This window comes from Electrophorus electricus, chromosome 6, assembly GCF_013358815.1.
Source record: "Electrophorus electricus isolate fEleEle1 chromosome 6, fEleEle1.pri, whole genome shotgun sequence".
Lineage (NCBI taxonomy): Eukaryota > Metazoa > Chordata > Actinopteri > Gymnotiformes > Gymnotidae > Electrophorus > Electrophorus electricus.
Genome location: NC_049540.1, coordinates 18368049 through 18382762, shown reverse-complemented (window position 1 = coordinate 18382762; position 14714 = coordinate 18368049). Strand labels below are relative to the sequence as shown.

The window sequence follows — 14714 nt, the reverse complement described above, 5'->3', positions numbered from 1 at the left end:
AGTACTTCTAACTGCATGCACGGACACATGAACACACACACACACACACATCCCTGCTCCCTCCCCACCATTTCCTCATCCTTCACCTTTACTGGAAGAGAGCACCACTGGGACATCCTGTTACTGTGGTGATCACCCGCCAGCCTAATCTTGCTCCTGTCTGCACTTAGAAAGCTACACAGAAACATAAGGGTGCTTCACCCCGAAATATATTTGTAGAACGCAGTACAGGTAACACAGCATATCTGTAAGAAACTGGACAAATTGTTTTGTCCTTCTTTCAGTCAAATTACTTCAAAGTGTCTTTATTCTGAAATTATAGTTTTGAATGTGATCAAAAGCTGAAATATAAGGAATTAAATTATGCTAAATCAGTGCCATAATATATTGGTGATTTAATCAGTGCTTATTCTCCTAAGGCTTCCTGTATGTAGACTCTTATGCGAGCTATGCCCTCTCACAGCACACCAAAGCAGCTCTGGTTATTAGAACTGAACAAAGAAGAGATGCTGTGCAGGTTAGAGAATTCTCCAGAGGAAGAAGAAAAATGAATATGAGAGAAAGCAAGACATCGAAACACCCCTCTCTATAGACAGAACACCTCAGCTTAGCAGTGCAGTTTCTGGATCAGTGTAGCATTTTTTAAAACTATAGTGATTTAAAACTATAGCATTTAAATAACTTAAGAAATTTGATCCTAGGTCAGTTTTTATACTACGATCCTTTGGAAGTCTGGGCCAGCAAACCTACAAAGAAATAACACTAAAGCTCTAAGCCTTATTCAATAACCTGTCTCTGAGGTATTGGCACTTTAGTGACACCTGCTGTACTACAGTGGACATAAGACTGAATTGCACTGAAATTAGTCCATGACAGCACATAGCTAATGTACAAACCTTATTTTTCTGGACTGAAATCACCAGCAGTAATTGTAATCACAGAAGACACAAGTTAAATTAAATTGCACAGAAAGCTTCTGTTTAATTAATTACTGTATCAAACACACTGAGCATACCAAGAAAACTGGAGAAATATGTGGTTTAACTCAGATTGATGTAAATTAACATTTTTAATAAGATTCACATCAGTGGTGCTCAAGGTAGAAAGTGTCATCATCACTCTCGCTCTCTTCCAGAAACACCCGACGCAGGGGCGACTTCTCTGACAAAATAGCCTCCAGGTGAAGGTCATCTCGTCGACGATGCAGCCATCGAACGTGGTCTCGGATTCGTCTAAACTTGGAGGAGCGGAAGTGCCAGACCAACAAGGAGCAGAGGATCACTGTAGCTATTGAGACTGTCAGCAAAGAAACAAGGCACAATGTAGTCATTCTGGGATAATCATAAATTGAAGATAATAGGGCATTTATAAAATAAATAAATAAAATTGCTGTGTTGATAGTATTTCACATTGATTTGAACAGAAATGCAAACTGTGCAATTTCAGTGTGTATTACCACTGAGCACAAGTTATTTTTATGCTATTGAATGTCCTTACTAGCAGCAGCCAACTCCACTTTCTGGGCAAAGCGACTACTATTTGCAGTGAACTGGATCATGATAGGACTTGCCATTTGATGAGAGGATACATTCACCTGAAGATGAGCCAAAAGAACAGAGCACCACAGTACAGGTCCAGCAGAGTTACAGAAAAAGAGTATAGTTCATATAGTTTATTCCCATTTGCTGGGCACTGGAGGTACCTGCCTTATACTTAGAAACCAGAAATCACAACAAACGGTTTAGTCTCCGACCTGTGTGAGCTGCTCCTGGAAGCCCGGAGCCTGGACTTGAAGCTGGTGTGTGCCTGGAGCCAGCAGCGTGTGGAAATAACCACGTGTGTCCGTGCGCACCAGAAGAGAGCCGTTCACCCTAACCACAGCACCGGCCACTGGCTGGCCCTCCCTGTCTTGTACCACACCGCTGACCCCCTTATGAATCTGGCAAGATTAAAAACAAACAAACAAAAACAAGGTAAGAGAGAGAAACTCCACACCTATTAAAAAAAAAAATAGTGTCCCTATAGGAGGTCACACAGTTAATGTGCACGCAGGGCTATTTCAAAGAGTGCTGTGTGTCCATAGGGCTGACCTCCAACAGCATGGCAAACAGAGGCATGGCGTGCTCTGTCCAGAGAGGGAGCAGCTGCTGTAGAGGTGGGTACAGACAACAGCCCACGTACACCGTTACCTCTGGACACGCGTCCACATCCATGCTAAAATCCTGCAAACACCGCAGAGACATGTACGAATCACATTTTCAACAAACATGTCAGAACCAACAGGACATTATTGGAAGCAACTCTCCTTCCCCTTAGGGAAGAGCACAAGAAAATATTTCACGATTAAAACTAAAAGTGAAATAATACTTTAAGTGACCTCATGAGGCGATGACCCCCTTATGCAAAATGTCTATCAATAAGACCATCATCAAACCATATCTGTAGATTGGTTGTAGCTAATCAAAATTTTAAAACCTGAAGTGTTATCTTTGTATATAATCAAGCACCTTTGTGACTGATCTATATTCTCACCACCACCATCTCCTGACTCCCTGTATTCCTACCTTTTTTATCATCAGTACATATTTATTTAAATGCTAATGTCTAATATTAGTGAAGTTATTTCCTGGTAAATAAATACAGAATATAAGATTACCTTTTGAGGACTTGCATTCTTCGTCTGTGTAAACTAATGTAACCATGCACCAACTACACTGAAGGTTCTTGCTTTGTTTACAGAGTATAAATTGTTTACACAGTGTTCAATACATACAATTCTAATACAACAATTCTAATACAAAAAGACTTATACAAATTATAATAAATGTTAATGAGCTATTTAAGTGTAATATGAAACAGAGTTTTATAACATTTTATGTACTGTATATGGCATGACTTGCATTTGGGAGACATGAGTTAAGAATACCCATCCAATGTACCTTCATGCTGCCTGTGTGACTGTTGAACTCTGCACCCCTCAGAACCCCTTGTGGGACTGACCCTGTTGATTATGGCAAACAGACTAAGCACACACAACTGATTATGGCATCATGGATTATGACATTCAGATTGAGCATACATCATTTATTATGGCAACAGGAATTGTGGTATTCAGCCTAAGCATACAATATTGATTATGACATTCAGACTGAGCACACACTATAGATTGACATCATGGATTATGCTGTTCACGTACAGTACACAATATTGAGTATACCATCATGGCTTCTAGCATTCATACTACTTGCACTGCATTGAAGCTCTTCAGAAGTGAAGATCATGTCCTCTCAAATTGATATATTAAGATACTTAAGCATCATCACAGAGTTGATGTGTAAATTACTTTCATTCCTACCTAGTCCATCTGAGCATCCAATGTACCCTAAGTGCATAAGAGGGTGATTGCTGACATACACAGAGGCCAAATATCTCAGCGTTTCTTCATTTTGTACTAGAGAGATGCGAGAAAGACAAACACTTTGTTAATCTTCATTTGCTGAAATGAAAACTTTCAAAATTACTTAAAATACTGTTGTCCTGCAAGTGGAAAGACTGGCAAGTTATGCCTTTCCCCATTTCATGGTACATTTGGAATCAACATGATTAGTGGTTCAGTGGGAAGTGTAACAGTATCAGTGCTCCACGTAACACTAAATAAGCCTGAAAATGTGCTAGCTATGGTTTTGTTTTTAGTTACCAGCCTGGGTGGGTCTGTCATAGGGATAAGTGGCCATCAGAGAGCCTCCTTCCAAGACTACAGACAGAGTGAAGCCTCCTCCCTCTATCAAATCCATCATGGCATGTGTCTCTGGCTGCACAGAAATGTTTCCTAAACACATTTACAGAAATGTAGTTTACTATGCTGTGTAGCCCTTTTCAGGTCCAATAAACCTTTGATTTGGGTCTGCAAGCTTAAAGACACACAAAAATGTCCTTTATAGCCTAAGATGACAAAAACAGTTTGAATTGTGCTGACTGACCATAAAGGAAGTCTGTGTCGAGGTCCACGCTGTGGGCATTGGTAAGCCCTGCAGTGGAGAAACACCTGCCCTCTTGGGCCAACTCTCTCCCATCTGGATTCACACATGGCACAATCACGATCCTGCTCCTGTCGATAAGCTTAAAGACCAGAGGGCTGAATTAATTCATTTCAGCCATGTATATGCTCATGCTGCATACAGTAGTGGTTCCCCTACCACAGGAATTAGGGGGCAGGATGCCCAGTAATCTGGATCACATGCCTACGAAATCGCATCATCCCCATTTCTTTCCTCAGCAAACAGAAAGGCACACTGCTACAACAGCACAGCACCAACAGCTGTCCATGTTGAGTGTTCACTTGTGTGGACCTCCATTTCTTATTCCTCCACTCTAAGATGGCTAGCAAAATGAGGCTAACCTTGTAGTATGTGTTTGATTCAACTATTTTTAAAAAGTTTTAATTAAAAATGGGATCTATATGTAAAGGTTTTAATATAATAATGGTTTAAAACAAACCATCTTATGTATTTTTTTGTTGTAATCCGCTGTCAAATCAGCAACTAAATACCAGCCACTAATATTTTCTAGGAAAAACACTGTAGACTATACAATGTAATGTCATGAAGAACAAGAGAGATGAAAAGACAAAAACTGCAGGATGAGAGTAAAAATCAACAAATAAAAATCGATTGCCTAAAAAAAAAGAAAGTTGCGAAGAAGTATTGAGGAAAAAAGGGAGGTGGTGTGCCGACTCATGATGCCCACCTTGGTGATGGTAGGATTCCACCCATAGTTTATGCAGAGAACTGAGGCAAACTCCAGAAGCAGCTCTGGGCCTGCAGCAGCGTTACCATGGACACCCGCCACATAGCGCATCTTGGGCTCTGTGGGCCGAAGTGACTCAGGACTTCCAGAGATCTCCAGGGCCCAGATGGTCCTGAACTCCCAGCTGTGACCGAGACTGGTACAAAGAACAACAGTTTGTTCACACATTGATAGATGCAGGGTATTTTGTAAGCTCTTGTATAACATGCTGGCTTTTGTTAAGTCATGCCTATCTTTAGAAACTGTTACCCATAGAGACGAGTGATATGAGGAAAGCTCAGGGCAAGTCCACGCAGAAACTCTGACCGCTCCTTGTAGTTCCTGTAAAGCAACGTCCCAGCTGGAAGAAGGCTTTGGACCAACTGTTCAAGGCTAAGAGCAGAAGACAGGCCTTCCACCAGCTTCCTGAACTCTTCTTCCTCCATCTGGCCTTCAGACTGCAGGAGCTGCTCTTGAGTGAGCCAGAAGTCCACCTGCTCAACCTGAGTCTCCAACACCCTTACTGTCATCACGGATGCAGCATATCTGGTGAGAAAATACAGTGATGGATCACACTGAAATCAGAACACATCAAGGCCGGCCATCCATTTAAGTTCTGTGAGAGTGGAAAAAAAATGCATTAATGAGAATATGTTTCACAGCTCATCTGCATCTAACATTTTCTGAGAAGCACCCCCAGATCTCTCAGCTAAGCATAGTTATGATTCATGTTTCACAGAAGCACTAATGTAATTAAGATATGAAAAATGAGGGCTTGCTTCTGCTAGTGTTAATACAGGTTAACTGATCAGCATCACCATGTTTAAAGCCACAACAAAAAATGTAATACAAATACAAAAAGGGAAGGAACTGAGCTGTAAATGAAGAATACTCTATATGTTTAAAAAAAATTTAAGGCACTTTCATTCTCACCCTGGAGCGAAGGCATGGAGTTGGTATATACCAGGTGCCATGAGTCTCCAGTATCGCCCTGTGCTAGTCGCATGGACCTGGTGCCTGGAGCCTTCCACCACTATGGTAGCATTAGCAATGGCTTGACCAGACTGGATATCGGTCACTCTGCCCCTGACAGAAAAATGAACCTGACAAGAAATAACAGCTCTAAAGATGGAAAATAATGGAAAGGAACAGTTTCTATTAGAAAGTGATGCAACATGCAATCTTTTTTTTTTTCAACAAAGGACTAACAAGGGTATTTATAATCACAGAATGTTCATGCAATGACACAAACTCTACTGTGAACCTCTGAGGATGGCAGAGAGAGAGAAAGAGAGAGAGGGGATTATAGGAGGTCTATAGATAGAAGAACCTGCTGAATATATTTTAGCAAGGCCCTATGATTTTGTTTCCAATAGGCAAGGAGGTCTTCAGCTGGTGGACTCCGATCACAGCTCATGCCAATGCTAACTCCCAGAGTATCTGTGTTACGGTAGGCCCAGGTCTGCAGATCAATCCCTGATCCTGGGAAGAAGAGTAAAAAACAGAAATAGTCAATTTTCAAATTAGCTTTCTCCATGTATGATGAAATAATAAGTAAATAAATAAATAAATAAATAAATAAATAAATATACACATTTAAAAATAAATAATTAAATAAAAAAACCACACATACATACACCCCGCCCCCCCAGTTTTTTTTGTTGTTGTGTCAATGCATTAATCAGTGTTTTGTTTTGATCTCAAGAAGCCTAAAGTAGACAATTACTGTACCTGAATAGAACGCACCTCTGAACCATACAACTCAACAGAGCGTTATTGTCCAAGGCTGAATATTTTTTCTTTGGTCTCACCACAGAGTTATTAAAAACATGCATAACCCATTCACAATAAATCAAAAAACCATATTAAAACTAAACCATATTTAAATGTAACGCTGTCGCCGTTTTAATTCCAATCAGCACTGAGGCCATAAAACAATGTTTACAAAATGTTGGCAGAAATTATGACAAGATCTTACGTTTGGGGGCTGAGAAGTCAGGGTTAATGTAATTTCTGTCTAAAGGCCTTGGTTCCTGACATGGCTGGGAAATCGCTAGATATGGGTTTTCCTTGGAGGAGGAAAAAAAAAAAAAAAAAAAAATCAAGAAGAATAAATGCATCTGAAAGTCAATTAGTCCACAGCTATCACTCAGACACTGATGGCACCAATTCAGCACTTACCATATAATATGCATTTGTAATTGATTTAAATACAGCCTCATCAAGGGAGCCAACTGAATTAGGATATTTTATTCCAATCATTCCTAGAGATCATAAAAAGCTTCATGTTGAGAGCCTGAATTTTCTGTTAAAAGTGAAGCACTCAGACTTTAATTCTATTACTTACCTCCAAGAATACTAGCAGACAGGGCAAAGGAATAAGCTTTGATCCAATTCATAACTGCAGTTGTCTCGGGTTGCACAAAATCCCTTGCATAGGAAAGTTCAGGGAAGTTCAGGTTCAAGTCAGTGTTTTGATCAATGCTGTATCTCATACCTCCACCCAGATCTTCATTTACTGCAAAGTATTTTTGAGCTAAAAAATATAGAAGGGAATTTAATTAAATTATAGGAATATGGAAAATAACAAATTTTGTCCATTTCTTTTTCATTTACCGTCTACTGCTCCTTCATTGCCATCTGGGTTCATGAAAGGCAATATGTGAACTCTTGTGGTGTTCACCAGTTGTGTGACTAAAGGTTCGTTGCCATAATTAAGGCACAAGTATTCCACCAAGTTCAAGAGAATCTCTCGACCTACAGCATCATTGCCATGCATACTTCCCACAAACATGACTTGTGGTTTACCTGTTTAAGAGTGGCCAACGAATAAAAAAAAGAAAAGAGAAAGAAATCACCAGCTCAGCTTTAACAAATTTGCTTTGGCTTTGTTCTACTCAAAGGGAATACCACACTATGAGGCATGCAGTTTGTTTTAAACATCTTAAAACATACTATTGTTTAAACAAAAAAAACAGCTAATTATTTATATGTTGAGGGGCAGATTTTTTTTTTCCTACTGCAACAGAGTTCAGCAAATTGCACCTGGCTGATCAGTGCCAGGATTAGTGGAAATCTCCATGACATAGAGCTTTCTGCCCCGCACCGACTGGCCAATAGAGTAGAAGTGGGCAACGGAAGAATGAACTGTGCTGATCCGATGCAGGAACTGCTCCATGTCCAAGTAACTGTGATAACTGGAGTCATGTTGCTGGACTTTGGACAGAAGGGTGGAAACCCCTTGGCTGCTGAGGACTTGATGCCTTGCTGTGGTGGGTATAGCACTAGCGGGAGACTCTAGCAAAGGCATCTCTTCAATCAAATCCTTCAGGATGAAGTTAAGAAGCATGGCTCTGCCTTCATTAACCTTCACATTGTGTACAGTCTTTGAATGGTACCTGAGAAAGACACGCCACTGAAAGTTAAGATAACTAAAAGTATTCAGACACAGCTTGATAGCAATTATGATAGCATAACCACCCAGGAGAGCTGGCCGTGATGTTATATGTTCCTGGCAGCAGCAAGCGATAGTAATCGCCAAATATCCATGTTGTGATGCTGTGGTCTATCCCAGCGACTGAGATGTTCGAGTCTGGCAGACCTATTCCTGCACTTGTCATGACATAACCTCTAATGCCAATATGTACCTTAAAAAAGGAACAATGAAAGCTCAGTCAACAATGAACTTTACAAGTTCATGCACCAGGAAATCTTCATCACATATACTGTTGTTCACCACAGATGCTTACTCTCTGTATTGAACAACTTTCTTTTTAATAAGACCCTAGAAGTTATTTACAGATAGTGATCAATCATATGACTCAGCAGCATATTTATATTGTACATACTGTGGATATCATTGAAACATTATTGAAACTATGCAAACTATTTAAAGATAGCAAAAAGTTTCACTGTAACAGTAGTTTGATTGAAAGATGAAAAAGAGCCAATCATTAATAATTCAATGACAAAAGTTTGATGTATGAAGAACCAGATATCCAAAACCTGTAAGGAGCTATATCCTTATCTTTTTCTGCCTTTTTCTCACCTTCTCCATGTATGTGAGCAGGGCTTCCCTGTTATTGTTCCACTCAGTATACAGATCTGAAGCCAATGGGTACTTGCAACAGCTCAACTCAAAAGTGACTTCAAAGCAGTTTCCCCTGAGATAACTGAAGTATTGCATGCCTCCTGCAATTTAAATAAATGTCTACAACATCTAGATGGAAATTGACATCAGGAACAAATGGATCTGGGAGATGCTTGCGCTTTACCTTTCACATCATAAGACTCTGCTCTGTTTGTAATGCCATCTTTGAACTTTTCATTTGGGTCATCTGGACACTGAGCCCTGCCTTCTCTCATAATGGGGTGGTTTTGAGCATAGGTCTGTGCCAAATAGCGGAAGAGAGCAGCATCATCAGCTGGGCTGTACACCCCTAGCATTATATGCGAAATGGTGTCATCAAAGGGGTAGCTGGCCAAGACAGAACCTCCATGCAAGTCCCCTGAGAGAACAAATCTTAAAAACAGAGGGATTACTGGAAGATTAGAGGAAAATTACGCATTAAAAATTAATTCTTCTGAATGAATATTCTTGGTACATACAGCCCATCTATCTGAAAACAAGGACATAAATTGACATACGTAGTGCAGAGCAAACACAATAAAAATAGTTTTAGAACAATTATTAAACACCTACTTTCTTTGTAAAATCCATTTAATGACAGCTGTAATCTCAGGTGCATCATTTGCCAAGGTACTTGTGGCATCAAATTGCTCAGGAAAACTTCGATTTAGATCGACGTGTTTTGCATTATCTCGACCCGCACTGTTACCCTTACAATCACCCTCTATGGCCCTCTCAAAACCGTCAGGATTCATACTAGGCATTATATAAATATCCGTGTAATTGACCAGTGCGGTCACTCTCGGATCAGTTCCATACTGAGTTAAAAGATATTCAATTAAATAAACCAACACCTGCCGGGATACCGCCTCATCTCCATGCATGTTCCCCACATATCTGACTCGTGGTTTTCCAGGCACATCCATAATAGAGTGAGTTGTCACCCTCATGACCCAAAGTTCTCTGCCTTCAATCGACTTTCCAATGCTTGCTAGATTAGAAATACGAGGGTACCTCTCAACAAAACTATGAAGACGCCGTGTAAGCGCCAAATAATTGTAGTATTCTTTGTAATTTTCCTCATTTTCTGGCCCGAATGGGCTTATTTCACAATGTATAACACGCAAAACCGCGAAGAGTAGTAGAATTATCCAGAAATACGCCATTGCCCGTTTGATCTAGTTGCTTTTGGCCTTCAAGATATCATAGTAAATGAACGTGCACGCTCATGTTCCGCGCCACATTCAGCGGAAATGTCGCAGTTGCACTTCTAGGGCGCTTACAGCCAAATAATTTACGGAAAACAATTAATATTGCTGAATACGCCAATAATTTACTTATTTACTGATTAACTCTAATCAAATAATAAGTAAGTAACCACTAATACTCGATTTTGTAATAATTTATTCACTAGTTTTATTATTTAATTTATTCACTTTTATTATACATCTTTGATGACTGTTTAAACAGTTAGTGGGGGGTTTCCCAAAAGCAACGTAACACAAAAGTAATCTTTAAATGGTAGCCTATACCGAGAATTACACTCAACACTCTCTCAGATTTAAGACGATCTTAATACTACCATGCTTTTGGTAAACGGGGTGCTGATTCTGTAGGATTTACCATAGGTAATCTTGTTAAAATACGACATAAATGTAGGCTATGCATAGAATGTAGTATCTAGAGGCTTCAGATAAACATTTGATGTAAATCTGTCTTTGTTTTCTGTAGTGGTTGAGCCAAGGAAGATTTCAGAGGCATCTAAATTCAGCCAGCAGTGTGCTAGCAATATCAGGTAAAAATTTAACTAACTTTTGTAGCTGACTTCCTTAAATTTAAATGTTGATACTCTCCTCTAACCATCTGATGCAGATTATTTGCATTCCATTCCCTTGTCATCCCTTGTATTTGCTTTGACTAAACTACTGTATGGTGAGAAACATGCAACATAGCAATGTATTGCTTGCCAAGCCAAATGTTTTTGCTTTTCTTAAATGATCATTCAGTCCTAGATGCCAATTTTCAAAACACCTTCATTTTCAAAACAAACTAGATGGACTTAAAAATCTTGCTTTTCTGGAGAGGCTTGAAATAAAATTGTTCCAAAAAAAGTGATTTTGCTTGCTGGCTTTATTTATTAAGTCTTGTACAGAAGCTGACCATGACAAGCACAATTGATGGCTATGAAGAAATTCAACAACCAACTAACAGCAGCACCTTCCAGGATTTTTTTCACTTTTTTCAAGATTTACTCTTGTCAGAGAGCTTATCATTTTCTTTGTTGGCTGTATGGCCTTTCTTTCCTTGAGTGATGGGTTGGACATGTTTCACTGATGTAGCACATCAGTCAACCGGCAGCCTTGGGGACTAGCCCCGTCCAGCAGAGCTTTGTACAGAAAGGAAGAGAAATTGGAGGTGGAGGAGAATTGGGGGTGGTGGGGAGGCTGTTCAGTCTTGGATCCTGCGGATGGACTGTATCTGGGGCGTGTGGGCGTGGGTGCCGAAATCCCTGTAGTGTCTGTACTCGCCTCCATGATGATTGCACTCCATGATGTACTGGTAGCCACGGTAACCAGGGTACTGGTAGCACACCCAGCTGGAAGAGGGCAGAGACCATAACAGAGGCAGTCAGGCAAAAAAAACTTTCTAATTCACCAAAGGTACCACAGTAGATTCTATTATTAAAATTTCTCAAAATTTGTAACCCTGCTTATTGATAATTGCTAATTTAACCCATAACCATAGATAATTATCATCACAAGCAGTAGTTGAGACAATTATGTTATGACTGAGAGTGTGTTGATGTGTGGCCACCGGAGGTGCTTACGCGCCACTCTTGACGTGCATGGAGCCAATCTCATTGCTGTGCCAGCCCATGGCCTGCAGAGAGGGATAGTCCCCGCTCAACTCCCACTGCCTGCCCTTCATATTTTCACATTCCCACACACACAGGCGGGAATCCTTGTGGCACTATTCCAACATAAAATTTTTTTAAAAAAGAAAGATTAGCATTTGAAGCCTTGCCATTACTCTTCCTATGGACAATGGATGTGCTTTGATCACAAGTGATAAGAAGATTAAACTTTAGCTTTAAATATTTTTAGTAAGCATACATACTGGTGTAGGCTTTACTGAATATAAGTAACCTGTTAGAACTGTTTTGCCTGTACTGATGGATGTATGTTGTTACATCACTCACAGCGGAATAGATGGGACGGAAAGACATCATCCTCTTAACACTGTAGGAGTGGCTTCCCATGTAGGCCTCGAAGCAAGGATAATCTCCCTTCTCCAGAACAAACTGCTGGCCATTGAAGCTGGAATTCTCATAGCCCACCCAGCTGGGTGCAACAAGAGGAGAACATGGAGAAGGGTGTCAACTCACATTTTCATGCTGGTACAACACATGCACTCTGTGTGTGTCCAGAAAAAGATTGGATATGTAGTTTGAATGTGTCTTTTAGGCTTTTTTATTGTTGGATAGGTGTCTTTCTGAAACTTTAAATGCCCCTATCTACTCACACACCACATTCCACCTTCAGGGAATGGATATTCTCCAGGTTGTACTCTATAATGTTGTTACAGCAGGAAGTAAACTCCCAGCATCTGCCCTGGAAGTTCTCCTGGTTATAAACTGTAATCTGTGGAAAAACACAGATGCACTAAACTTACACTGTCATGGGAAATGGGTAACAACCTGAGTGCTTATCAGTGGGTAAGTAGCAGCCTAGCGGTCAGATGATATAATAAAATTTGAGTTTGATGTTCTGGTCCAAAAGCAGATATGCAGGCTTTACCTTCCATGGTCCCATGGCCAAGTTTGTCTGGTTTGGTAGAGCCATTGTCTGATATCTCAGTGCTGATAAACCTGAGGGCAAGAAGAAGCTTGTTCACACCTGTATGCAGCTTTCATAAGTGCTATCTGTATCATTTTCTTAGACAGGTCTACCTGATCAACACCTACACACACACAAACATTAAAATAATGTAGATTAATGAACTTTTATTTTACTGATGGTTTGAGCGAAGCATTGTTTTATTGTTCATTGTTTACTTAAGTATTTTTATCCTCAGCAGCAATACTTTGTAAACTAATGGCTGTGATGTAAATCGTCTTTACTGTTGTCTTCGATGGGTTTTATGAAAAACAAACTTGTCTGTTTTTTCCCTTTACTTTTTCATAGTACTTTCTGTTTTACTCTTTAACACCTTCTAGGGCTGTCCATTTTCATATGCCAAGACATTACCTGAAATAATTACTCAGAACACTTTCTACATCAGAAATCCTTTCAAGAATGAAATAAGCAAAGATTAGCATATCTGTATGAATCATTCATTGAATTTAGCATATCCATATGAATCACTCAGTAAAATTAGCATAACTGGATGTGTCTCATGCAGGTTGGGGTTTTTTTTTTGGGGTTTTTTTGGTGTGTCTGTCATGGCTAATTAATTGGAGGCAGAATCTGGCATGTACCTCGGTGCTTTAAAGACTTACCCCGATGAATGAGATGTGAGCAGAGGGGTGGGTTCCACCAAGTGGCCTCCTGTCCTGCTGCATGCAACGCTATTTATACACAGCTGAGGTGAATTGGGCTCCCTGACTCAAAGACACTGAACGCTGTCAGCACTTTTTGGTTTGGGACCCTTTTGTTTCTGGGCTGAGCTGTGGGCCTTTAATTCTGTCACTCCACTTCTCACGTAGAAGCCTGACTCTGACAATCAAAAACTTTGCAGCCCGTGTACGTATGCTATGGCTACCCTTCACAGTTTGCTACCTGTGTGGGTCAGTGTTCCCCTGCCATAGAGGAAGTGCAATTTGAGCAGTGTTAATAGCAATATATTTTATGTGTGTTGTCAGCACTGAAAAATCAGGGCTGGATTGCTCTAAGGCTCTGATTTAGTTTGAGTTAGATGGACTATTTCTAATTTTGAGTCTCTTTGTTGGTTTTGGCAAGAAATGTACATAATGTAGATAATATAAACAGAGCTAAGGAAAATAGAGCGAGAAATACATCAAATACAGTTAAATATGGGAAAATGTGGGACAAATATAGGAAAGCAGTGATGGATAGTGATGAATGTACAATGCTGTTTAACATTTCAGAGAAAAAAACATTTGTCATTTTATATTAACAGGTGATAAAAATGTTTGTTGTTTTAAGTAAACAGCTGTAAATGGAATATGATTTATTTCCACCTTCCAATTTGTTTGAGTTATTTAAATGGTAAAGTTACAGTGGTTTATATTCACTGGTCTTTTCATGTTTTGCTTAATATAAGTGAAATTATGCAACTTGTTTAAAATATATTTGGGAAATATATATTTCAGATCCCACAGCATCCAGGGATGTTGGGAAAGGTGTATTTGTGCATGTGCAAATTTAGTGAGTGTCTGTGTACTTGTTCCAATGTAACCTTGAATGTGTGTAAAAATGTCTGTATGTGAGAGCATATGTTTTCTGCTGATGAGAGCAGCTGATGACAAAGAGCATAACCAGTCAGCAGTTCTGTGAGATAAAATAACAGTGTGGGGGGCACAGGTACGCACATTGTACCCCCTTTCATTCTCAGTCTTTACTATCCTCTGGACAAAATGCTGTAGGTCTTATATGGCTATAATCTTACTTTTATTTTATGCTCCTCAATGTAATGAATCTACATGTGGTTAGCTTCATAGTTATGGAATGGAATACTGCACAAGTTAATGTGACAAACTGCTGCATGCCATGTTGTGTTTTTATCTTATTGTACAGTTTTAAACTGACAGCATAATGGATGGAATTGTTACTAATCAAAT

General features: G+C 39.7%; 2 protein-coding genes across 2 annotated transcripts; both read right to left on the bottom strand.

Moving 5' to 3' along the window:
- Positions 1 to 1084: 1084 nt before the first annotated feature.
- Positions 1085 to 10080, bottom strand: cpdb (carboxypeptidase D, b). The gene is made up of 21 exons (XM_035526905.1): positions 9488 to 10080; positions 9060 to 9307; positions 8834 to 8976; positions 8266 to 8432; positions 7831 to 8183; positions 7402 to 7593; positions 7133 to 7321; positions 6967 to 7049; positions 6764 to 6854; positions 6116 to 6261; positions 5719 to 5888; positions 5056 to 5331; positions 4747 to 4942; positions 3981 to 4119; positions 3698 to 3829; positions 3356 to 3451; positions 2940 to 3001; positions 2091 to 2222; positions 1754 to 1939; positions 1498 to 1594; positions 1085 to 1296 (listed from the first exon to the last, which is right to left on the bottom strand). The coding sequence occupies exons 1-21, from the start codon at positions 10078 to 10080 to the stop codon at positions 1085 to 1087; spliced, it is 3903 nt and encodes a 1300-aa protein (XP_035382798.1).
- Positions 10081 to 11362: 1282 nt separating this feature from the next.
- cryba1b (crystallin, beta A1b) lies at positions 11363 to 12756 on the bottom strand. Its single transcript, XM_027017915.2, has 5 exons — positions 12712 to 12756; positions 12437 to 12555; positions 12114 to 12255; positions 11742 to 11884; positions 11363 to 11510 (listed from the first exon to the last, which is right to left on the bottom strand). Exons 1-5 carry the CDS (start codon positions 12754 to 12756, stop codon positions 11363 to 11365), a joined length of 597 nt encoding a protein of 198 aa, XP_026873716.2.
- Positions 12757 to 14714: the final 1958 nt, after the last annotated feature.